The sequence below is a fragment of the Pundamilia nyererei genome, unplaced genomic scaffold, assembly GCF_000239375.1.
Source record: "Pundamilia nyererei isolate P.nyererei 1_Seehausen unplaced genomic scaffold, PunNye1.0 scaffold00012, whole genome shotgun sequence".
NCBI lineage: Eukaryota > Metazoa > Chordata > Actinopteri > Cichliformes > Cichlidae > Pundamilia > Pundamilia nyererei.
In genome coordinates this window covers 1022241-1049640 of record NW_005187413.1, presented here as the reverse complement: position 1 = coordinate 1049640, position 27400 = coordinate 1022241, and the positions used below count along the sequence as shown (strand labels likewise).

The 27400-nt window shown below is 38.6% G+C and overlaps 1 protein-coding gene across 1 annotated transcript in view; it reads left to right on the top strand.

The window, feature by feature from the left end:
• The first annotated feature begins 4676 nt into the window (after nt 1-4676).
• The window catches only part of rims4 (regulating synaptic membrane exocytosis 4), a 46957-nt gene continuing 24233 nt past the window's right edge, over nt 4677-27400 (top strand). The window contains exon 1 of the mRNA XM_005724374.1: nt 4677-5876. Within this exon, the coding sequence (XP_005724431.1) occupies nt 5780-5876 (97 nt within the window). The 5' untranslated portion in view covers nt 4677-5779. The remainder of the gene's footprint in view (nt 5877-27400) is intronic.

Sequence of the window (27400 nt, the reverse complement as noted above, 5' to 3'; positions counted from 1 at the left end):
CAAAGAGAGACCTGTTACTAACAGAGATTAGGTATTGGATGAGGACGCTGGTCCTAAATACTGTCTGTTGAGAGCTCTTGATCACTGCCAGGTGAGCAAGCAGATGCAATGACAATGCTCCGCCCAAAGGCGTGAACTACAGCCAACTCACCTGGACCATGACAGATTGTTTATGCTTTATGATATCCAATTAAGTAATACAACATACTATCTTCAGATAGCCACATGACAGTTTCAGGACTTCAGTCAAATCTATTCTTTCCCTACTCCAGGCCAGCCTCCACAGCCTGCACCAGTGCAAAACCGTTTGTTTGTTTGTTGACTTATAAAAACAATGGTCAGGATTTAATAAAGAGGCTCACTCTCAGCTTTGTGAAAAGGCTAAAAAGTGTGGGCAGATGTTTAATTTTTTTGGAGCTGGCCTTGTTGCATATGTATTTGCAGGAATTTCCCTGAAAAAAAAATGGGAGGATGGTATTTAAATGAATCACAGAAATGTAATTTACCAAGGTTTGCCACACAGAATGAATGAATTGAAAAGATATAAAGATGGATCATAAATACGAAAAATGAAGCATGCCTATTTGCTATTGAAATCATAAATTGAGAAATAGATGTTTAGAGAAAACACTGGCAAAAGAATAAGGTCAATGAAGAATAAGAAGAGTATATCAAAGTATATATCAAAGAATATAATTTGATTAAAGTACAAAAAAATGAGCGAAGAATCATCATCCTTATTTGGAAAGACCTACAAACATTTACTAAAAACATATAAGTTGACTCGGGACACTGTAATGTTTGTTTATCTACTCGGCCAAGATTTACCGACTGCATGAAATTCACTTTTAGCAAATAGTTTACTCTCCAGAAAGTAGGTGTTTTTCCTTTAATCAGTGTGTTTACAGGAGCTGTTCGGATCAGAGTTGCCACTTCTGACATTTTCATGAATGTGGTGTAATAAATTAGTGACCCTTGTTCTCTGACCAGTCATTTGTCTGACTGACATTGTGGAATGAACTCTGGTGTCTTTTGCATAAACAACTTGATCATTTCTGCCAGCCACTGGCTGCATGCGTGTATGTACTGTATTGGTGTTTGTGTGCACATCTGTGTATCGTTTCAGTTTTTTATGTTTCTACACATAAAAAAGATGACTCACCACATTTTGCCTTTGTGGAGTTGTGTACTTGTGTGACTCAGTCACTGCAGTGTGTTGTTTGTTTTCATTATGGGTGTGTGTCCCCTATGGCTTTTAACTATAGGAGCACAGAGATGAATGGAGCTCTGTGAAGCAACATGGATTTCACATCCTATTGCCTCCTTCCTTTGTCTTTCTGCTGCACAGGAAGAGGGAAAAAGTGCACAGTATGGAGACAAAGACGGGCAGAGTGAAGGGACAGATGAAAAAGAAGGAGGAATAAAACAAGGACAAAAGCAGGAAGAAAACACAGCGAGAGGAACAAAAATAAAAAAAAAGATTTAAAAAAAGAAAGCCCATACAAGGGGTTTGAATCTGATTGATATCGACTGACCTGTCCATTTCAATTTTCGCCTGGCAGATGTGAATGCTCACCTTTATATTGGAGCTTCATGCTGTCTTTTTACTTCATTCTACGTGAAAAACCTTCTTGTTGCTGTTTTTCCACAATAAACTCTTTATTTGTAGCATCATTAAGTGCAATGTATTTTTCCCTCCCATAGGTTGCACTTTAGTATCCAATATCTTTAGATTGGTTTTTGTCCCTGTCTCCTTTGAATGGATTCGTTTAAAAACTCTACAAGCTCTGAAAGGGCTCGTTTCATTAGTGTTTTAGACATGTCTGTCAATTGTAGCCTGTCCAATTTTAATTTACATGTGGAGAAAAAAAAACAATATTTAAATTGTTCACATTAAACATTTATTGTCAGTGCAATTGATTCTTCAGGTGACTTCAGCTGGACAGATTGCATGTCTTATTGACATATTGGCAAACTAATGTAATAAATAAAATGTGGAGGACAACAGCAATGAAATCTCTGCTAACAGGATAGCCACAATAAGGAAGCTTGTGAAAGCACTGTCTAGAGATCTCTACAGAAAAAAATGTAAAAAACAGCATTAAATTTTGATAATTATTTTCAGTCCATATAGATAACTCAGTTAACTGTTAACAGTTGTAATTTCAAAATAAAAAAATAGCACATCACACATACACAGGTGTGCATGTGTTTTTTGGAACTGGGATTTTCCAGTCATATACACATGAAAATGCAAGAAGGGAAATAGAATTTAATTAAGCACTGTCAAGACCAACTTGCAGAGATATTACTCCAATCTTATATTAACATTAGCCTATTAGAAGCATAGAAACAATAACCCATTCTGAAATTTAAAAAAAGTATGTATATGCCCAGAAAGTACATAGTTGCATACTTTTGCCATTGCATGATACATTCTTGTAGTTTCTCCATACATTTAGTTTGTGCAAAGTTCCCTTTTAAATTTGTCCAAAGCACATAGAACATGCTGTGCTGTGTGTGGACCTTCATGTATTTCGGAATAGTTTTTTTTTTGTTGTTATTATTTTCTTTTTTGTTTTTTAGCTGTACGAAGTCCTTCTGGGAAAAACTACAAACCTGTCATACAAACAAATATTACAGAATATGATTCTAATGTTTTTAAAGTTAGCTTAGCTTTTACAATCTGCAGCAGTCATACTGATCCACATAATAGTGACAGGAAACATTTTTCTGCAAAATAATAACAGTCGCCCAAAGGAGGCTATTAATACACAGTACTGAGGTGTTTAGTGTGGTTTTGCTTCTTTTACAGCTCTTAAACAGTTCCTTTCTTTTGAGTCCTTGTCATGAAACGGTAAATATATTGTTTTGATTATCATTATAGTCATTTTCAACAATTCTCGAGCCAGGAAGCATTGCAGAATGGTGAAGATATCCAGACAGAGTTCATCAACATCCAGGAAACTGTCAAAATACAGAATACCCATCTGTTCTATGATCTGTCTGGCTTACTTTATGAAAACGCCACTGCTACACGTTTAGGTTTGGGCACCTGTATCAAAAAAACCCAAAACAAAACCCAACCTGTTTGATTAGGTTTCGGTAATAAAACTATGTGGTTCAGTTGAGGTTATAAAAAATTATATGTTTAGGGTCCGGCATATATGGTACAGTCACACTCGGGCAAAACAGTGGTTAGAGACTGAGACTGCACTATGACCACATTTTTGTGACTATTGCAGTGCAGCTCATTGGCATTGTCTTTGAAATAAGACATAGTAAGTTGCTGTGTTCAAAACAACTTTGGTGTCTCGAGATGCAGTAAAACGGCTATAAGATGGAATCAGTTTCCTCTCAGTGTGGCCTGTTTGTGATCGAATGGAGTCAAGTTGCTCATCAATTCAATCCTGCAATCCATTTGTGATAATAAGCTAATAACTGATAAATCAGTGAAGACTGCAAGCTGTTGTCTTCTGATGCAAATCTGGGAATCTGTCTGTGTTTATAAATCAGCAATTATTAGCATTAGCAGTTATAGCCAAACCTTGGGTGAGAGTGATTGCTGTGAGTCCTGAATCGCGATTTTTTTTTGGAGACAGGTTGCCTCCCAATAGTTGACCTATGCAATTGTCTTGTGATTGAAAGTGATCCCCAGAGGTTTAAAGTGTTGCATAGTCAACTTCTTCATGACAAGTTAGTCACAGTAACTAATGAAAACTGCATGGCTAGGTTTAGATAATATAGCCTACTTGGTTACACAATATCAAAAAAACTCTTATTCTTACTCAGTTGTGCTGAGTGTAAATAAAAAACAGGGCAGTCATTTGCGTTTTTGTGACTATTTTATGTGCAACAGTTTACAACTTCTTTAAAATCAAATTAATTTCCAAGAAATACAATAAACAGCTGTTTTCATAGTTGCATCTTTTTTTTTGACCACAGTGCACATTAAACATTATATTTATAATTTTTTTTCTAAATTATGTTTTTGATCAATAGATTGAAAGCAACATCCATATTAAGCTTAATTAAATCTTATTAGTGTGTCCAGCTGGTTAGATAGAAATGCCTAAGGGTTTCTCCGGATATGAAAACACTAAGGGAAAATAAAAGTACAACCACTGACCCATTTTGAAGATGTGTTTTTGTGGATTACTTTAGGAGGGTTGAGATCCTAAATAATATCATACCTCAGCTTCATCTTTCAGTATGGAAATTAAAGAAAGATGTATTTTTTTTACCATTGTAAAAGTGACTGCTGGCTTCTTTTATGCATTTGTGATATTTTCTCAAAAAAAAAAAGGTTAATGGTTACTGAAACATAAGGAGAACGAGTGAGAGACGATGTGCACTTGTACTGCCCTACATCTCCTCGACAATCCCCAAGCCACACCCATATTCCCTCATCCACATTTTGATTGGTTGGGCTGCAGGCAACAGTCTGCACTCTGTCCCCTCTCCCACCGCCTTTTTCCTGCCTTCTTGCTCTCTGTCTCTCCCCCCCGTTTCTGCTTTCCCCTCTCATCCATCCTCCCTCCCCCTCCAATTCCCCCCCCTCCATCTCCCTCTCCATGCAGCTTGCCAGTGAATGAGTCCAGTCAGACACAAGCTGTTTAACAGTGCAGTCTCTCTCTCTCTTTCGCTCACACATCTCTTTTACTCTCTCTCTCTCTCTGTCCTCTCCCGTCTCTGGAGCAGACAGTCAGTGGAGCATCGGCACGGCATCAGAGCGGCACAGGACTGACGGAGGAGGACGAAGTCGACAACTGCTGACAGAAAACAATTAAGAACATTTACGGCAGAACATCAATTGTAATACAGTTGAAAGCAGAGCAGAAGCAACAGATTGTCCTCACTTGCAATTGCTGCTACAACTGATGTTCTGGGCTTGGAAATGAAGCAGACTGGGAACAGCTCCTGGCATCTCGTGGTCAGTTTCTCTGTCTGAAAGAAATGCTTTTGCTCTGTACAAAGAGGAAGGAATTAACAGTGCTGAGCGACAGGAACCAAAAGCTTTGATTCAGTCGTAAAGCAACACGTTGCTGGGCGTCAGCACCACCTCCACCATCAGTGTCTCCTCACATCCACATCTTCCTTTCTACACTGGGATCTAAGGAAGAAATTCGAGCTTTGAATGCACAAACAGGAGGATGTTAGACTGGCATGCAGAGTGCAGAGTTTAGGGAGTTTTGCTGTGAATCAAAGAGCAAGATCTCGTTTTAACGGTGCAGGTGAGATCGGGTGCCGTCAGTAGTTCCACCTGACTCTCATTTTGACTTCTGACGACATGAGAGACATGAAAAGGACAATGCACATGAGGATCAACAAACCAGAAGCCAATAACTAGAGGAGAGATGACAGGAAAAGAGAGACCTAACCCTGGAGCACACGGTCACAGATAGATCCATAATTATTCTTTGAAACTATTTACCTGATCAAAAGTGAGCAACCTTGACGTATATCTTTCCACATTTCAGATTTCTATCATGTTTTTGCACCAGAGGACATTAATTTCACATACAGAGAAAGACGAACAGCAAAAACTTTAGTTCATGTCAACTTGTGCCACCAGTCAGTGCAAGTAACTTTCTGCACCGATTCAAGTCGGTGTGAGTGCCTTGGGGCTCTCATTTGACTGTTCTTTTTGGAGTGAAGTGGATCTGCCGTGGGGGGCAGCTGACAACCATCCAAGACGCCGCGAGCCGTACTCCGCGTGAAAAATGCCCAGCCGCGCTTGGCCAAGCCGGCCGACCCGGGCCCGACGACGGGCCTCTACATGGAGAGGTCGCAGAGCCGCATCAGCCTGTCAGCGTCCTTTGAGGCCCTCGCTATCTACTTCCCCTGCATGAACTCCTTTGATGAGGATGATGGAGGTAAGTGGTAATGAAACACACACACATATGCGCAAACCTGCAAAGGACATCAACATGACTGATGGATTAATTCATAAAACACAGGCCTCCAAGATACATTATTTGTGTCTGTTAGGCAGTGAGTTATGTAAACTTGAAGGACAATCTCCTTTCAGCATGGGTTCATTGATCTAAAACCTAATAGGTCGTTTTTTCCTTTTTTTTTTCAATTTTTAATATTCAATATTTTATCAGTCATTTTTTTATAGTGGATGGAGGTCATTTAAAAATACCACATAAGAGAGCAGTGCCTAGCACTACAACCACAAAGACAGTAATATATTACTTTAATAGGAACTATTATCTATCAATATTTTACTGAAACAAAGTGAACAACAACTAAAAATAAAAGCAATCATGCTCTGAGACTGTCTGTCTATATCTGCCCCACTAGAGGCGCTAAAGTTATAAATATGGATATGTCATGTCTGCAGAGACTCTTGTGGCTTTGGTTGTCATTGTCAGTTTAAACATTCTGTCAGGTATGAGAGTAAGCTGGTATTACTGTGTTGGACTTTTAGCAGAACTGTGGGTAGATAATGTGCATTTTCTACTATTCTAACACTTTGAAGAGCAGATATGTTAAGTGCATAAAAAGAAGTGAAGATCTTTACCAGTGATATCGACATTACATCTCTGTATGTGTGTCTATGACTGAGCGTGGCTCTCTGGTATATCATGTGTTGCATATTTTTGTCTCTGCGCTGTATACCACATATACTGTACGTTCATGCCTCTGTGGTTTCATTGTCAGGTTCTCATTGTTCAGATTGTCATTGCAACTATGCAGAGGGAGAAAGACAGCAAAGCCTATGCACACTTATATCCACTTTCATTGATGAGATTGCTGGTAGGATAAAGTAATTCCTCAAACTGGATGCATTAGATGATGTAATGTATTTTGCTCCTGAACTGGTATTATTGCAAACTACGTAACCTCTGATTCACTGTCGTATTAATCCTGCCTAGAAAACTGCATTACTAGTATCTTTTCTAGAGCCCAATTCATACTGGATTATTTGGCAGAGTATGCATTTTTTTCAGTTTCCTGTTGTTTGTTTGTTAAGTAACATTGGAGGACAATGAGCTGTGGTGGATAAACTGTGTTATGACTGTCTTTCCAAAGGAAACCACGCATCGTATCAAGGGTAACAACATATGTGGAAATGAATTGACATAAAGGGCAAAAGTGCTTTTAATCCATCTAAAGAGATACATATATATATATAAAATCCTGGTAAATTGGCTTCACCGGGGTTTTTATTTTTGGTATAAAGAATGTAAATGGGGAACACAATGTTCATGTATAAAAAAATTTATAAGAAAATTTTCATTGCAATTGAAAAAAAACAAATTCCACACAGTTAACATAAAAACAACAGTGAGAAACACACAAACACCTTCCTTACAATCCACTTGTTGTGGCTGTTTGATTGACTTGATTACCTTTATGAAATTACCTTTGTTTGGTTATAATGCATGTTTTTACCACACTATTAAGAAAAGTCATGTTAAAATGTATCCCATATGTTCATACAGTATATATTGCCAAATGATTTTGAAAATCTACACAAGTTTGGTGCAAATCATTCTTAAAACACAGAAGATCAAAATTTTAAAAAGTCTTAAATTATTTATGTGTTACTCTGTTTTGAAGACTTGGTCTATTTGTTAAAATATAACTCTAAAAGCAATAACTTTTAGAGTTACATTTTATGACAACCTCTTATTGATGTTGTCCACACACATGCAGAAGTGCTTTTTATTGTTGTGGCGGAAACCTACACATTGCAGAGATAGCCATAGATCTAAAAGCTGTGAGATCAAATAACAGGCTGGCCCATATACAGAGATGTGTATAAAATGTTCATCCTTAAGAACATTTTAACTGTGAATTTAAAAGTGTAAATGCTGCTCTTGTGTCACAGACATTTCTAAATCATACAGGAGAGATAAAAGGCTCAAACGGCAGCAGTCTGCATTTTTCTTATTTTAAAGACAGTTAGAAGTATTGGAATAGTTGGAACATGAGCCATTATTGGCTGAGACCACCTGTTATAATTATTTACATAGTAAATCATAGCAGTTTTCAAACCAACACATGCAGCAGCTGTGTCTAACCAAACCAGCGCTTAGAGGACTGTTTTTAGAAATATTGTGTACACCTGCGCCTGCTCAAGAGCACACAGACACACACACATTAGTGTGGTTATCTCTGTTGACTTCACCTGGACCCACAACACCAACACCCTGGAGAAGGACCAGCAGTGGCTGTACTTCCGGTCCAAGAATAACTTGGACCGGAAGCTGCTGCTGGCCTTCTTCCCCTCCTCAGTGGAGAGCGTGCTCTCCTGCTGCCTGGGTGTTTGGTATGCAGGGGCCACAACTGAGAACAGGAAGGCTACGCAGAGGGTAACTAACACCACCCAAAAAAAATAATTGGCTGCCCTCTGCCATCTCATGAGGCCATAGCCAAATCCCCGTGTGTCAGGAAAACCAGTGCCAAAATCACAGGTGAACCCTTACACCCCGCCCACCACCCGTTTGACCAGCTGCCCTCTGGTCAATCAGGTCCCACACCTCCAGGATCACAAACAGGTTCTTCCCCTGGGGCATTCAGACTGTTAACAAACACTATCCCCCCACATCCCACCCACCTCACCAATCTGAGCCATGGTATGAGTAACCCCATGACTCAGGCCTCTGACATAGGGACTCTATTCAGACTTTTCTTTGCACTACTTTTAAGAACTTTGCAACTATTTTTTGTTCTCTAATGTCTGTCTTTCTCCTATTTTTTTGTATATATTCCTCTTGATTGTTTATCTTTCTCCTGTTTGTTATTTATTCCTGCTGTCTACTTTTTATATTTTATTCAGGCACAGTTGGTGTGGAGCACCCACAATCTCATTGTACATGTAGAATGGTATTCAGGATGAATCAAAACTAATACTCAAGCAGTCATTTCATGGTGTAAGCACTGCACGGGAAAGCTCAGTCTCTTACCAGCACAAGCACGCTCTTCTATGAGCACTCATGCATTGACAAATAGACGTATTCCCATGTCTAGACAAACAAATTTATATGTACAGGCATTTGTGATCGTAGGTATGCTGTATGAGCAAATACGCAGGTAAGCCTCAAGACACAAGCGCGCACACACAGGAACATGAAAGCAGTGTGTGAGGTAATCAGAGCGAAGCGACAGGCCGTGGTTTGTGGCTCTCCATCTAATTAAATGCTAATATGGCTGCTGATTGTGGCTGACTGCAGCTAAATAGAGGCCTGATTGCAGGTTAATTCTCTCTCTCCCGTTTTCTGTCTCATTGTCTCTCTCACATGCTCTCTCAAGCCTTCACTCCCTCCCTGAGCCATTTTCACTCTGCAGTTTTGAAATCCTGTTTGCAGGTTAGCTCTGTCTTTCCACCTTAAATTGCCTTTTAATCGCTTGACTTCTTGTTTCCCTTCCCCTTCCTTTTTCCCCTTCCCTTGCTCTCTTTGTTTCATTTGTCCTCTCTCTCGCTTCATTTCAGCTCAATTCAAATATGCTTCTCTGACAGCACAGGAAGGAGGGTACTGTTCTAACAACAATAAGAAAGAACAGGTGAAAAAGTAGAAGCAAGGCAAGACAGTAGCCCTATCTGCAAGGGTACATCTCACTGCTGTGCTGGATTTAAATTTACTTTAAAAGAACTGCTAAAAGCAATTGTAGGATTTTGGAAGCCATCACAACTACTTGTTTTGACGGTCAGATGAGGAGAAGAAATTGCTTGGCTTGAGTGTGTTTTATAGCTAAAACACATCCATTTTATTCATGGAAGTATTTCTTAACACTTCTGCAAATTGACCTGTGTCCTGCTTGTTTGTTTGCTTAGCTTGGTCACTGACAGCACACCACTGCCTTGTTTTGGAGTATATTTGCACTCTGTATTTGGTCAGTAATGTTTATCCTGTGTGTAATATTAAAAATGTAATTTATTATATTGGGATTAGATTGAGCTCTGAATAAGTATTACATATGACAGATATAATATTTACCTTTTACTGTTAAATAGAGGTGACACAATATGGAAACCTCAAAATTACATCACATGATTAAGGTGACAATCAGTGGGCAGCAGCATGGATTCATGCCAGGAAGGAGCAGCGATGATGATGTTTGCTTTGAGAATGCTGATAGGGAAATATGCAGAAGGTCAGATGGAGCTACACTGTGTCTTTGTGGATCTACAAAAAGCATAAGAGAGAGGAAGAGTGGCATTTTATGAGGAAGTCAGGAATTACAGATAAGTATGTGAGGCTGTAGCAGGTCATGAGGACAGTGCGACAGTGGTGAGGTGTGTGTAGTAGGAGTGACAGATGGGTCAGAGGAGGGAGGGGTGGGATTACATTTGGGACTGGCTCTGAGCATCTTCGTGTTTGCAGTGTTGATGGACAGGTTGATAAATGAGGTCAAGCAGGAGTTTCTGTGGACTAGGATCACAGTGTGATCTGCAGTGAGAGTAGGGAGAAGGTGAAAGAGAGCCTGGAAAAGTGGAGGTATGCACTCAAGAGAAGAGGAGTAAAGGTGAATAATGCAAGACAGAATATGTGTATGAGTGAGAGGGAGACAGATGTAGCAGTGAAACAGAAAGGAAAACAGGTAGTAAGGGTGACTGCGTTTAAATACCTGGAGTTCACCTCCTAAAGCAGTAGACAGTGCACAAGAGAGGTGAAAAAGAGAGTGTAGACAGGGTGACGAGGGTAGCGATGAGTATCAGGAGTGATTTGTTCCAGAAGGATCGCAGCAGGAATAACCGGGAAATTTACAAGATGGTAGTGAGACCTGCTATGACTTACAGTTTGGAGACGGTGGCACTAACAGGAAGACAGGAGGCACAGCTGGAGATTTTTCTTGTGACTGATAAGAATGGACAGGATTAGAAATGAGCATATTTTAGAGGGGCGAGTCTAGGGCACGTTGACTTGGACCTGTGCAGAGGAGGAATAGTGGATATGTTGCACAAAGGATGTTGAATATGGAGCTGCCAGGCAGGAGAATAGGACAACCACTGAGAAGGACATTTGGAGGGTTGGTGTGACAGAGGAGGATTCTGAGAGAAATGGAAGGTGTGAAGAGGTGAGATGAAGACACGCTGTGCAAACCCCTAAAAGGAGTAGCTGAACAAATAGAAGACGGACATATACAATATACTGATAAAATGGTGGTGTAAACATGGGGAAGGTTTAAGTACTGAGCTCAGGGTATGTACAAGTACCCTGGATTCAAACTTTTCTAAATGTTCTGTTTGAGACAGTTTTTTCTGCTCACTCAGGAGAAAAAACTGCTTTAAAAGAAAGTGGTCTTAACAGGAAATGAGCTAAAGCACCTCCAGGCTGGCAAACCAACTCAGGGGCCACACTACAACCCAGTATAAGATAAATAAGGATTATTTTCAACTCCATAATAATAGGTCCCTGTTAAAATGAAACAGCCACCACATAATTGGGAAAAGCAGAACAGTTGTAGGTTGGTAAAAAAAAGGACGACTGATCCTTAATTGTAAGCCTTTTAATTGACCAAATAAGTGGGAAATGAGCTGTGATTCATGTAAATAGAGTTTATGTACTCCCTGATAGTTAAAAAATAAACAACAATAAAGGAATTCATGCTTACAGTACATGCCCCAGCTGATGACACACAGCCTTATGTAGGCCATGCATGTGTTATTAGCAATTCAGGTGTCAGGTTTCACCATTTAGGTGACAGACTGACAGCTGAGTTGATTCTCCAGGATTACGTTAATGTAAAATATGAAAGCCAGTCATCAGTGCATGCATTTTCCCCTATCATCTGTTTGAACCAACGTCCCAGGGAACAGTGAATCTCACAGTAATGGAGTTTATTCCAGAAGTAACTTTATGCCGTAAAGCGCAAATGCCACTTTCTTATTTTCTCCTTCTGGTTCTGACTTTACACACTTTGCTGCCGAATGTCCTCTTGTTGCACTCAGCTGTGCTTTTTAAAGGAAAGTGACGAGAGTGATAACATAGTGAGAAATGCTCCAATTCAGCGATGTAATTAATGAAAGCTTCTCAGTATGCGTTGCTGCATTTTATTCTGAGCTGATTCCCCCTTCAGTGGATGCAGAAACTAATTGTTGTGCCTCTTCTATGATATGTTTTTGTCAAATCTTCCTACAAAACTGCACCTGAGTGTCTACCATAAGTGGGATAAGTATCATCACTGGAAAGTAAAAGTAAAGGCATTCATAGCAGCACTCGATATTATTCCATGAAAAATGCTTCATGCAAAAAGCTGAACAATTGAGCCTAAAGAACTTGTGAGATGGTTGAATTGAAATGGAAAGCCTCATATCTTTACTTTATTGGATAAGTGATGTGTCTGAGCTTATTTATTTATTTATTTTCCAACAAGCTTTAATTTGTGTCAGTTGCAAATATGATCTCATATAACACAACATCCTATCCATCAGCACGGGACAGGGTCCAAAACCCAGAGACGCACACTGGTAATGTGTGAAAGATACAGAGAAACACAATCAGTAAAAAAAATCAATGTAATGTCCTTAAATTGTAAGTAAAAAATATTAGTCTTATTGTCAGTAAATTATTTAAATTACATTTGTGGATTTTTAGAAATCATCTGTATAAAGTAAACATCATCTAAATATCCATAGCTGTGGCTGGTGTTTCTGAGTGATCTACTTTATATATTTGCTTTCTGTTGGCTTTTCAGAGTTAGCCTCCATGTAAAGTGAGTCTAAAATTCAAAATGCTTTTTTTAAAAAAAAAAAAAAAAGTTGCCTCTTTTGAGAGTCAGCCGATATCAGAGGACAAGTCCTTTTATTCCTCCGCCAGTCCGAGTTTATGAAGATAAACATAAAATTAGACACACAGACAATAGTCAGTAGTTTTAAGATCCTGGCATATGCAATCCATCTTTTGTTGTCCATGTGGACTGTCTATCTGTAGGCCACCAAAGTCTGCTCAGTACTGCTCAGACTAAAAAAGGAAACCAGCTATTTTCTGGTAACAAAAGACTTGTCCCTTGCATATTCATCTACCTAAAACGCTGCATTTAGCTTTTGCAAACCAAAAATGTGTTAAACTCAGAAGTCCCACTGGCGATACGCTAAACACTTTATTGAACACACACACTGTCATACAATGTATCACTTAATCAGCAATAAGAGACGACCTATGAGGTCACTAGTCTGGTGCTATTGCATGTTTTTCTTATTCTATAATACATTGTGTGATACTGTATTGTATTTTGTGGCTGTGGCTACAATGTAGCTTGCCATCACCAGTGTGTGAATGTGTGTGTGAATGGGTGGATGACTGGATATGTAAAGCGCTTTGGGGTCCTTAGGGACTAGTAAGGCGCTATATAAATACAGGCCATTTACCATTTACCATTTTGCCATCCCCCAAGTTGAGCCATTTTATCTTATTTGAAATTGCATGTTATTGTGTTCTCTACACTGTTGTGTTGTTCAGCCCCTGATTGATCCTGCAAATTTCTTTGTACTAGCCCTGCTTGTCCAATTAACAGCTGCAAGTACTTTAAGTAGTAAATAAGGCTAGGACAATATGAATGCGGTCCAGTTTTATTTTCCAGAGTCCAAAACTAGATTTTTTTTTGTCTATCTGATTTTAAAAAAAAATGCTGTGCACAAAAAATACAACCAGCAGAGACAAGTTCTCTTTTTCTTTGAATGTAAAATGAAAATGAAAACAATAATGTTTAAGTGTTTTAGGGAGAACACTTTTTTTCCTCTCAGACTTGTTCTCGTTCACTCTAATCCTGCCATTAATCAGATAGAGAAAAAAAAATCTCTAATAGAAACAGAACAGGCGCTCCTGGTGCTGCTGTACTGGGAGATTAATTGACTTTATATTTCATTGTGTGAGTGTGTGTGCTGCAGTAATTCTTTGCTTGTGGGAACAAAATGTTCTCATAAGGAGAAGGAAATTAGGAAAATCTTCCAAAGTGGTGATTTTATCCCTTACTTAGCTAATTTAGGATGAAATCTGAAGATTAACAGCAGGATTATGTACAGGTTTACACTTGGACTGCTCCTCTGCGAGGACACGTGTTAGTGTCTATTTATTTAAACTGCAGAATCCAGATTTCCTATAGAAACATTAAAAGAACTACCTTTTAGTTAGAAATGAAAGTGTTAAATGTGTGTGTGTGTGAAGTACGAATGTGCATCAGGTATTATGGCTTCATAAAGCAGCTAGACGAGATGTCACTTCTAAAAGGAGGATCTGGGACATTAGCCTTCTGCAAATCAGGAGAGAGAGAGTGAGCAGAATGACATGAAGGGAAATTGAGAGGAAGGGAGTTGGGACTTATGTATGATGAGCATAAGTGGAGCGAGTAAAGAAAAGAAGCAGGATGGAAAAATGACATGAAGAAAGAGGATATCAGTCAAACATCAGCTGGCGATAGATACGGAGGAATAGGACAAAAGTGGTAAAGGTGAAAAGAAGAGCATGAGGAGGGACGAAGAAGGTAAGACTGAAAAAAAGTACAATAGCACAATAGGTCTCCTTTTCCCTTCTTGCTTTAAAAAGAAGTTAAATCTTTCATGCTCTCTTCCTTCTTGCATCTCTTGTTTTTTTCTTTTCCTCCTTCCCCTGCTCCCCTTCATTGAATAACAACTCGTTTTCTTCTTCTGTTCTGCTGTGAAGTCACACAGAGGCCAAGTGTATGAAGAGAAGGCAGTGGAGAGATTAAGGAAAAGAGCAAAATATTTCCAAGTCAAAATAAGGCAAAGTCTGTGCAGTAGTATTCTTTATGAAAATAACTGAAAGAAAGATGCCAAAGATATGAATTAGTAGCGGAAGAACTGAGGAGAAGGACAGAAAAAGCAGAGAGGTCTCTGGTGTGCTTCTAAGCTAGAGAGACGACCCAGAAAAGTCAAGAGTAAAAAAAATGGACTGCCAGGAAAGGAGGTCTATTCTATAGGGAGGGCAAGGAGGAGGGGCTGGAGGGAGGGAGGTAAAGGCTGCAGGTGTTCATTTGTTATACTGAGCAATATGGCAGCAGGGAGTGTGTTCTTAGGTGTGTTTTAGTCTGATGCGGGAACAGAGATCGAGTTGTTGCTTTAACACAGTGTTTCTCTCCACGGGGTACAAAAGCACGTCAGCAGCGCCACATGGCAGGGGAAGGTTTGATGCATTTCTTACCCGGAGATTATAATGCAATATGACATCCTCTTTAACAAACCAGCAGCTCGTCTCTTTTCACACCAATGGGAATGAAAGAGCTGCGAGGAGACGAAGATCTAATGTTGGCAAATTCTCTGTGCCGAATGTCGCTCACTGCTTTGTAGAAGACAGTTTGAATTTCTTTGAAGCCTTATTCAGATTGAACACAAAGCAAAATGGAAATCAAGGAAATGGCAAGGTCCTTTTAGAGACGATTGTTACTGCTTGAAAGACATTAATGAAATGCCTAAGAGTAATTATTTGGGCAGTAAAGGGGACCTCGGATCACCAGCTCAGTCTGAGTGAAATTTGAATTTTTTTTTTTAATATTAAATAAAAAAGGGGAAAAAAAGCTTAAAAGGGATGGTAAGTTTTTTCCTACAGCTCACGCTAGTACTACTCAGCTGCACAGCATTATGGTTTCTTTATTTTCACATCACGATCAGCATCCAAAGCACAAAACAAATGCAATTCTAATTGAAAATAAAAGAAAAAGCACACACCACCATCTTTACTATAATAACGAATAGCTATGCCACCCACCACAGAACAGAGCCCCCTACTGTGCGCATGTGTTGCATTATTGGCAAAGGTTTCCTGTTTCAGCCATTTACCAGCTCTTACTCCGCATCCTTTGTGTGTCCTTCTTGCTTCCTTATGTTGTGTTACTGGCAGTATTGTCTGGTTGTGTAGATCCAAACAGAAACCAACATCCATTGAAAAACAAAAACATTTTTTGTTTGTTATTTTGTGTTTTAATGGACTCCAAAAGACCTAACAGCACTCATATTCAATCTGTGTGACATAAGCACAAGCTCAGATCAAGTCAAGCATTTGTTACGTGTGCAGATGCATAGTGTTGATACTGAATTTGCTAGCAATGGGTTCACTGAAAATGTGTCCTGCTACTACTAAGTTATCCACCTGCACAGTTCAACCTTTGTGAAAAATCACACCCAAAATAAAAAATCTTTTAATTTAATTCACCCAGTGATTAAAATGATCCCAAGTGTAAATGGAAACTTAGTTGTGTAGAAATGTAAAAGATTTTGTCATATCAGTGCATCTGGCCAAGAGCAGCTCTGTATTTGCATGCATTCTGCAAATTGTAGCATAAAATGTAGTTTAAACAGCTGCCCGATTCCTCATTCAGCAGTATGTTAGGCAAATGTGATGTGAATGCAGCTGACCTTTAAAGCAGGCAGCAACTCATGAGGTTCTAATAAAACATGAGCGACTAGCTATCAGATATTGCGGCTTATATTTATTGCAAAAAGCATTCTCTTGGTGTAGCAGGCCTGCAAATGAATGGATTACTTGCTGACAGCGAGCTAGAACCATCTGGCACTCTGAAGCGTTCTTGTTTTCAGTGATACTAGATAATTGATGAAATAAATCGATTTCTATGCTGGACCCTATTGTAGAATTTGTGCTTTCCAGACACCATTTACACTGGCAACTAACTCACTGGGGGTGCTTAAAATAACTGATCTCCTTTTAAATACCCCTTCAGATTTCAGACTGACATAGTTCCAAATAGGGGCTGGACTCAGACACTAGGACGAGATGCAGGGATCCAAGCAAGGAGTAAAAATAACAAGAAAGCCAAAGAATTAGGGAAAGGTAGAAAAAAAGTACGTAAGACGAGTACAGAAATGAAATGAAGGTCTGAATGATGCCTGACTGGCTTGACAGGCTGCATTGTGACAGCCTGAGAGCAGGAAGTCAAGTTGACGTGGGTTTCAAGTGGAGACAAAGCCAGACGAGACAGCCTCTGCGATTCCTCTCCAAACATACCGTTACATAATGAATGAGAGTGAGATTTCATTCTTAATGCCACAGCCTGTTAACAGCCGTGCTTTGTGTGGTAATGACAGGAAGCCACCGAGAGGCAATTTGAATGTGTTGATCCGACGAGCTTTGACAGCCACCTCCCATTCTCTCTCATGACAGGTTAAAATCACCACTTCCTGCTCAGGCTCCTGGTAAACTGCTGTGATTACTAGAACCTTTAATGAGTTAAATAGAAATATTAAGTAAAAAAAATACTTTTCCTACTTCATAGTTTCCCCCTTTGTCCAATTTGTTTTTGGACTCTTCTTCCTTTCGTTCTTCTCTTTTATCATCATGTTTCATTGTCTTCCCTCATCTCTTTTCAGCCATCATTGCCTCTAATTTTCTGCTGTCTCCTTCACCTCCTGCTCTCACCTGTCATAATTTCTTCCCGCTCCTTTTCCTCTTTTGTCAGTCCTTTCTTCCTGTGCAGTGACCTGACTCTTCACCTCTCTGTTTTCTGACATTATGCCCATCTTCCGTGCTGTCAAAAACTAGCTATGAGTTATAGCAACTTGGATTTTATTTTTGTTGCTTGAACATCATTTTTGCGAGATGTTGCAGACACCACAGTCAGTGCTTAGACCCATTCTGGGTCTAAATAAAACCTCTCACTCAAATAATTCAATATATTGTAGAAAAAGAAAAGGAATTAATGACAGATTTATTATTTTAAAGCATCTTAGTGAGTGGAAATCTTGATTTCCCATACCCTTGTTTCCCTTCCTTACCCCTAACTGGTTACAGCAAATGAGCCAGGTTTGTCAGAGGTTTCTTCCTGTTAAAAAGGGGTTTTTCCTTTCCACCTTTGCCAAGTGCTTGCTTACTGATGCTTGGTGTTTTCTCTTTATTATTGTAGGGTGTCTACCTCACAACAAAGCACAATGACATGACTGTTGTTATGATTTGGCGATATATATATAAATAAAACTGAATTTGAATTAGAAACTAAATTAGTCCAACATCTGTATATTTTTTTTTCACTACAGCTGTATTTTGTTGTGTTTTCTGTGTTATTATCATATTTCCAAAGAGATTTTTGGAAGACACATACATTAAATGTGTCAGCAAAATATATTTTACACTATGTCCTTTTTCTGGCAAATAAAACAGCTCTTGTGTATACACTTAAGCAGCTTTTTAAGGGAGGACAACAATTGATATCTGAAAATTCATAATTTTTGAGGAAACATGCACTTTTTCTGTCCTCATAGAAAACGTTTCAGTCCTTGTCGTTTCTTAGCTCGGCTAAAGGAAACATAACACTGTAAAGCGAAGAACAATAAAACAGTAATGGCTACTAAAAAGAAGAGACAAAACTGCAAAAGTAAAAACAAGGGTCCTGAAATCAGAATAAATTGGCAGTAATATGATTCAATGAAACAAACTCTTTAGAAAAACAACCAGTTAAACAGCTTTGAACTACATCTGCATAGTGTTAACTCACTTCAAATTACTACCAAACAGAATCTGCACAGTAAAGACGAATACACAGTGAACTACAGGAGTCTCAGAGGCAGGCTGCTCACATTATATCACAGCACTGCCCGAATGACATCAGTGCTTCCCTTAAATTAGATGTCAGCAACAAGGTGAGTTTGCTGATTGGTGAGCTGGACGGGTTGCCTTTCCAATCAGGGTCGAATGAATCCTGGAAGCAGACTAATTGGCACTTGGGTCCAATCATGGTTCAAGGACTGCACAGCAGGATCTACATATCATGAAAACACAGAAGAGGTTAAGCAGATGGGTGGGTGACAGTGGTCAAGGCCATAACATTTGGCAAATGTTCTTATTTGAGTGCTAGATGAGATTTATTGCCACTCTCGTATCTGATAAATTTAAATTAAGGCTACAGCTACCAGCACAACCACCCCACCTCCCCTCCTCATGACCTCCCCCTTCTGATGCTTTAATTTGTGAACACTTAAGAGAAAATATATCACAGCCACCGCTTTCATTTAGTTTTACTCGAATTTCTTAAATTTGAAATGCTCACGAAAGAGCCCTTTTCATGAAACCGCATGAAGATAAACACGTGCTCCACCTACTGATGTCTCAGAATTTTAGCAGTAACATTTACAATCCGTTTGTTTGGTATCATAATGCTAATAAAATTAAGCTACATAGCGAAAAGCTTAGAAAATTATCTGATGCTATTATTGGATCAACTAAGCTCAGATTATCCAACGCTTTTTGTCTCTGTTCTTGCAGAAGTGTTGCATCTACACTAAGTAACTGAGTGTAAAGATGTTCACTGGCTCTAACTGAATTTTCTATGGAACATGTTTCTGTAATGAATATTAGTAGTTGCTGTAAAGATGTATGTTACATGCACTGAATCTAATATGATGTCCTCTCATTGGGAGAGATTTTGTGAGTAGAAAATAGTCCATCACTGTACAAAGATATGCTCATGGATATTTTCTCAGTAGTGTTCCAAATTCTGTTTGCAGCTCTGGGGATTTGTGGTCTCTTTTCATATAATTGAAAGCATTCATTTCAAAATTAATTAATTATATTTAAACATCTATTAATCGCCATTTACAATCCCCCAAGAATCAGTTTACCACCAAGAATTTTCTCTCCAACAGCACCTTAAGGACACGAAGACTTTTGTAGTGATATTACGCTAGTTTATCAGAACAAAAAGTATCCACAATTCTTTTTTATCCACATTTCTGTCAAAATGTTGAAAGATAATTCATTTTACTGTGATAGAGGACTAACTAAAGAAAAGAAAGTAACACAGATGTTAGGCTTTTTGTTTAATGATAACATATGCAACCTGTCTTTTTCTATACATCCTTATTTACTGGGTCCTTTTTTATTTTTAGACAAACCAGGGGTGCACACAGTAGATTATCAATAATCCATTAAAAACAAGACAATTTGTCATCTGGCGTTATGAAATTTTAAAACTGTAACAGCTGTTAGAATATCAGAGTGAGCTTGGATTAGCTGGTACAAGAAAATATACTTTGAAAATAAGTTTTGGGATTGTTACTACTTGTAAAAAAGGAAATGTGCTTTTTCAGGTCAACTCTAAGTTATGATGTGTAAAATACTTTATAATATTTTGGAGAAGGTTTCCTTAAAAATGACCTCTAGTGTCCGTATAAAATAATTCTAATATAGATCTAACTCAACTTTGGACCATTTCTTTCTAATTTCATTGTTATACTTGATTCTTCAGAGTCTATTTTCAAAAGTCCTTGCTCAGGCATTTTCTTGCTTTTAAAAAAAGTGCTTGTTAGAGCCTCTGCTTCCATTCTGGACCAGTTATTCCTCTTCACTGCCCTGCGGTTCTAATATAGACCTTGGCGGGAACAAATCACCATAGTGCCAGCTGTAATAGAGGTTAGAAGACTCTCTTGTGTGGATGTGAGAGTGAGTGCTTACACAAGGGCTTTTTGTATGCGCGTGTGAGTCCTTTATCAAAGAACTAGCCAAAATCATGTTAAATTTATTTCATTGAAAGGACCAACAAAATTGGTGCTCCTTAAAGTGATTTATTCTCCCTGCAGCAACACAAGAAAACTGTCCAGTCATCGCTTGTAAGTAGAAAAAGGGTTCTTGCACTGCCATTGATTTGATCAAGATATTATCACTGATAATGTGCTGGATAGAAATGTTATACTGGTTCAGACACTAGTCTGATAAGATAATCCTACACCATATCTGACTTTATTATGCTTCCTTTTCAGATTGTACAAGGACCTGTTTGATTACCTGAAACTAATCAGTTTTTTAAACTTAAAAAGTTGTCTTTTTAACTTTTTATCTTAATGAGGACAATGTTTTTTGGTTTCTGCACATGTATTGTTCTGCATTGTACTGCACCTCAGGTCCAGTACAGTCTTTAGCACTGAACATCCACTTTTCTACCAATTAGCAAATGCTGGGATGCTAATACACTAAACTCCAATGGTACTTACTGCATGTTTTGCCTTATGGTAACTTTGCAAGTCAAAAATCTTTAAACTGCTAATCATTAGAGTAACAGTCAGAACATGTTGGGATGCTGTAGTCACTAGTACAGTGGCTACAAGACTGCAAAGTTTTGCATGTAGTAAACTGCGAGATTTTTTTCCTTTTTGATCAGTTAAAAAAATAAAAAAAACTATCAGGTTAGAGTCAAAACAGATGTACTAGATGAAAAAACACTGATAGGACAAAGTATTTTCATAAAAAAAAAAACAATAAAAAACCCAAAAAGTCAATAGTTATAAATTTATTTGCCTGCAATTGAGTGAAATAAGTATTTGAATTCTGGCTCCAGTGGGCAAGAATCCAGTCTGTGCCCACATGGCACACAGATTGCAATTAATCAGTCATTAAATTACAGATCCTCCTGATCCTCCTGAAGTCTTGGGTGGTGGAGCAGGTCACCTACTAATCAGAAGGTTGGTGGTTTAATACCTGTCTGCTCCAGTCTACATGCCAAATATCCTTGGCAAGAAACTAACTCCAAGTTGCTCTCCAATGCATGAATGCGTGTGAACCAGTCCATTTACCATGTGTATGAAGCACACCTGTCCACAGAGTCAGTTTCTTCCAGTCCAACCTCTCCACCACCATGGGCACAACCAAAGTCAAATGATGTCAGAAACAAAATTATAGACCTATACAAGGGTTAAATAGGCTACAAGGCCATCAGCAAGGAGCTTAGTGAGGACGTGACAACTGTTGGTGCGAATATTTGGAAATGGAAGAACTATAAAATGACCATCAAATGCTCTAAGTCTGGAGCTCTATGCAAGATCTTGCCTCATGGGGTGAGGATGATCATGAGAAGGGGTTGTGGATCAGCCCAAAACTACACAGGAGGAGCCTTGTTCGTGTGTAGTGTGTCACCATTGGTAACACACTACACCGGTAATGGCGCCCAAGGTCCCCTATGCTTGCAAGCATAGGGAACATGTACAGGCGAATGATACAGAGATGGTTTGGGATAAAGTTCTGTGGTCACATGAAATCAAAATCAAACTCTTTGGCATTAACTCAACCAGCAGTGTTTGGATTAAGTGAATACTATCTACCTCCACAGTCACACGTGGAGGTGGAAATATTATACTTTGAGGTTGTTTTCCCGGTAAGGGTACAGGTTGACCTCACTGCATTAAGGGGCCAATGGATGGGACTTGTTTTCATTCATAGGGCTTGTTTTGTAAAAACAACAGAACTGTAATTAAAAAAACATATTTTATGATAAACTCTCACCCTATCATAACTGGCATAGGCTCCGCCCCCAATGACCCGGAACTGTAAGAGCAGACAAAAACGAATGGATGAATCTTCCCATATGGAAAAGAAATAGTAAAAACTTATATGATTTACTCATGAAAGTGGCCACTTTCTCATTACTTTCATATATTGTTTTAGTAAGTATCCAAAACATACAAGTTTCATTATATGATTTTTCAAGGGATCTTATATCTGTTTTCACTCTTGTATGCTTTTCATACAAGTTTCAGACAAGACAGATACAAACTTTATAAGATTTATATATATCTTTTCCATATGAGTTTTTACCACCATAGGGATTTCATAAAATAACAAACTCTGCCGTTCTTTGCATTTTACACAAAATTATGTAAATATTGAAAAAAGTTTTAATGGTGATCAAACATGCTTTGCATTACATAAAATTGTAAAAAATAATTAAAAACTGAGTATTTTACATTTCTTTCTATCATGTGAGTGTCTTATAAACTTCCTTTAGCTGCTTTGGCTTGTATCGAAGAGTAAAAAAAAGAGTTAAGTGTATGGGGTCTGTCAGACAACGAGGATAAATATGAGTTGTGTAATTCTCTGGAAAGCTGTTTATCACTTTGTTAAATTGCTTCAGTGGCAGAGTACTTACAGTATGGAGGAGCAGAAATAAATCATCTTTCTTTTTTTCTCCCTTTCATTATCATATTTCATCGATGCTGCCAACCCTTCATTTTATCTCTATCTTTTCTGTAGCTCTCGATCCTGCCACTCAAACTCTGTCTTGTTCTTTTTAATTTGGGCTTCTTCTCTTTTGTAACTCGCCATCTTGACAGATATTTTTCTTCTTCCAAGAGGCCCTGCCTCTTTACATTATTTTTTCTTCCTGTCTCTCTTTGTCTTTCTATCGGAAAATAACTAGCCTTTTGCTGAATATAACATCGCTTGTTCTTCTAACACAATAAATGTCTTATAGATGAGAAACAGTCATCCAGTATGTTCAAATCAGAGCAATGAGAATCTTAGATTTGTGTGGAAGTGGTATTCAAGTAAATAATGCATACGTATGCTGACGTCAGTGTCCTCATATCTTCCTTGATGTCACTAGACTGAGCACTTTTTCTCAGAAGCCACAGGGATGGAAAGAAATGATTCAATGAGGTTCTGTTAGTATTTTTATCCAGTGAGTGTTTAGCTGGTCTTACAGAGGGACTTGGGCTGGCTGTAGCTCAGGAGGTAGAGCAGGTTATACACTGGTAGATGGTTCGATCCCTGGTTGCTCCAGTTTGCATGCTAAAGTATCCTTGGGCAACATACTGAACGCCAAGTTTCTTTCTGGAATGTGTGTGAATGTTAGACAGGAAGCACTTGGGTAGAAAAAGCATAGAAAAAAGTTCTGGTATGAATGATTCAATGAGGCATGTTATATAAAGCGTTTTGAGTGCACGATCGTGGCTCAAAGAGTTGGCAGTTCGTCTTGTAACCGGAAGGTTGCCGGTTCAAGCCCTGGCTCGGACAGTCTCGGTCGTTGTGTCCTTGGGCAAGACACTTCACCTACCACCTACTGGTGTTGGCCAGAGGGGCCAATGGCGCGATATGGCAGCATCGCCTCTGTCAGTCTGCCCCAGGGCAGCTGTGGCTACAACTGTAGTGTGTGAATGTGAGAGTGAATGAATGGTGGAATTGTACAGTGCTTTGAGAGCTCCGAAAGCGCTATATAAATGCAATCCACTATTATTATTATTAAGTGTTTGTAGTATATGATGTTCGCCCACATTAGAAGATCTTAACAACAAATACAATCAAATTGCTCATGACAGGATGAATTGTATTACTTTGTTGATTACGTGACCTTATAACTTCGTAATAATCCCCTTAATTAAAAGTCAATACTTTCCTTTATTAAATACAACATACACTGTGTTTGGTACTACTTTGTGCATGCCAATAAAAAAATTTAGTGTAGACATTAAATGGTATTTGATACTGTCCCTACTGTTTTCTTATGCACAATAGTATAGAACTTCAAATTTTCAGCTTCCTTTGAAATGCATGCACAGTTCATGGAACAAAAAGCTGCATAAATATACATGAGCGAGTGAATGAGTAGTGAATCATGACTGAGTTTAAAGCTTAAAAGAATTCTTCACTAGTGAAAATGCTAACTAGTACAATGCCCATGTGACTTCTGAAGCTGCCGATGTGAGAATACTTCCTGCTTCTGATTGCCTTACCCAGGCAGCTCCTTTGGTTTAACTCTGTTAACAGTAGCAAAACCACTTGAGAAGTGTGTACTGTACATGAGACAGAATAACTTACCAAGATGGCCTGACCTGTTTCACAATATTGTCACATTTAATGGCTGATGACAAATGCCAACTTATTTCTAAAAAGCACGGCTTGAGGTTTGCTCGTAGCCATAAGTGTTGGGCACTCATTAAAAGTGATTTAAGGAAACAAGAAAAAAAGATACAGTAACTGGATGCTGGGAGATGTGCTAGACCAAGTCTGATACAGATGATTACACCCTGTAGCTTACATAACCTAGAGGCACAGGACATTATTGGAAAAAAAAAAGAAAAAAAAATCTCCTGGTTAAGTAAAAGTTAACACAAAACAATTTATTGCTGATTTTTTGGTGCCAAAGTGTACCACTGTAGATCTTGTAGAATCCATAGATTATCATATTTGGCAGCTCATAAATGACCAAACAGGTATTCGGCAAGTCTTGCAAAAACGATATGGCTTTTCATCATGTTGGAGGAGGAGGAGGTCAACCAGAGTGCAGCAAGTTCACTAATGAACCAATGACAAATGAAGATCTTTGTAACTGAGATTTTCAATCAATATAAAGGGTTAATCAGAATATTGGCAGCTCATCAATAACTTTTTCACAGGTCACGGGGACATTTCATTTCACCTGAGAGGAGATAACAGATAAGGCATGTACATAGAAGAAAAAGCTTTGATTTCATTCTCCTTAACTGCACCTATATTTCTCCCTCTGAAAGGAGTTTGTTAGCAGTCTAGTGTGCACAGTTTTCAATATATAATTTTCAGGTTTTGTGTGATGGGATCAATATAAATGTGAGCTGATTTAATCTTCTTGAAAATCGGGTAAAGATCACATCAAATCTGAAAATCTGTAAAAATGTTATATTACCCACAGTTTTTCATGGAGCGTCTTCAAACTTCACAGCAATATACTAGGCCTCGGGGAACATGAGTACCTAGTTTGGCTAAGCATTTGACCTTGACTAACATTGTTAGCACTCAAGGTCAATGATGACATTGACATTTTTTTTTAAGAATCAAGTAATCAAGGTATCATGTCATATTAGAGGGCTTGGTGAGAACTGCAAAATGCACTTTTTATGTTTCCAATATGATGCCCTACAAAGTCACAATGACATCATAAAGTTTCACAAAACCACTCTAGATCTTAAAATCTCTGTCCATATGGATTTCCATATTACCAATTAGTGCTCTCTGAGAGCTGTTGTTGTATACAGTATTGATTTAAATATACAGTATATATGCTAAAACAGAGATTGCATGATGCATGATCAACATGCTCCCCTGGCCAACATCAATAGACTGGGCTGACCTGGGAGGATGGTCAGCTAATGAGGCCCAACGAACACCATAAAAGCCTGCGAATATACTCACTCAGTCACTCCCTTAAATTCACCTTACACCTCCACATTACATCTATCTTCTGCTTAAATTGCTAATATGAATATAAAAAATTCCCTACTTTGTTGAGTGTACAAGTTTTAGTTTTATTTTGAAAAACTGAGACACACTTTACAAGCACATACTACTGTACATACTGTGAGAATCTGTACTTACATACTGTGGCTAATAATACAACTTTATATGGGAAATGCAGAAATAAGTACTTATGGTAGACTTAATTAGTAGTGCCTGCTCATACTAATTAAATACCTCTCAGCTGTGACTACATGCATGGTCTGATGGATGTCTAGTTTGATGTCAGATAATCTTTGGCCTCAGTCACATCCTCGTTTAAAGTGAGATGAGGGGTGGCTACCACTTTATCACCCCATCTTGTTCCGTTTCATGTGCAAACTAGTGTAACAAGACTGTTACTGCGAGTGTCCTCTAACCACAAACACAATCTTGTGTTAGTGAGGCAGCTTTACTTTTTTATGCACATACACTAACTGTACAAAGACCATCTTACCAAACAGTCATGTATCTTGGTGTTAGGTTAGATAGCCTGTAAACGGGGCGCACCAATCACTGTGGTAGAGGCATGTGTACAAGGGACCCAGGTGCCATCACACTGCTGCTTAAATGAGAAGAAACTGATTAATTCACGGGCAGCAGCTGTGCCAATAAACTCCTGCAGCTGAGCAAAACTATCCTGATACTATAATCAGTCTGAAACATTGTTTGTCGGTTAATCTATCCTAATATCTTTGAGCAAGGCATTCAAACTGGGGTATCTCCTGGCCAAACATAAGACTGTGACAGTACTCCCCAGTGTTCAAAAATAGTATAGCACACTCAGCAAAACCCTCAATTTCTAGGAAGGTTAAAAAAATGCTTATCTACCAATAAAGTAATTAGCGCTGACTCCTTCTTCCGGCGTTCAGTGTTCTGCTTTGCCCATCATATGTGGTGCCAAAGCTTTGAAAAGGCAGCTTCTTTTTCATCTCCAGCCTTAGTCATCGCTCGTCATCGTCTGTAGTACCGCTACCAGGAAAGTCATTTTTTAAATAAATGCAACTCTCTCAGCGCCTCCCAGAATCCTCTCAATATGACAGGCACCTTATGCCAAATCATCTCTTTCTGTAATGAATAGTCTACTGGTGACAAAGTAATTTCACTCACTGGATATTGCTGTACATCCATTTAGTTTCATTTAACCACTGATTCATCCACAGAGGTTCAGACATGCAGCGATGACTGTCCCTTTTCCAACAAAGTATGCATTAACACATTTTTGCATATGTCATGTTATGAAGAATGGAAACAATAACCTGATTGACAAATTACATATAGATAGTTGCTAAAAAAAAAAAAATATCTGCAGAACTAAAATAAGCAGGGAGTCTGCTTTTAAATTGGCTATAATATGTACAGTACAATTTAGGAGGAGGACTTCTATAAAGTATTCCCAATAGCAGTTTTAGATTTCTGCTTCTTCTTCCATATGTGAGAAATTAGGTCAAGTTACAATTCACCCC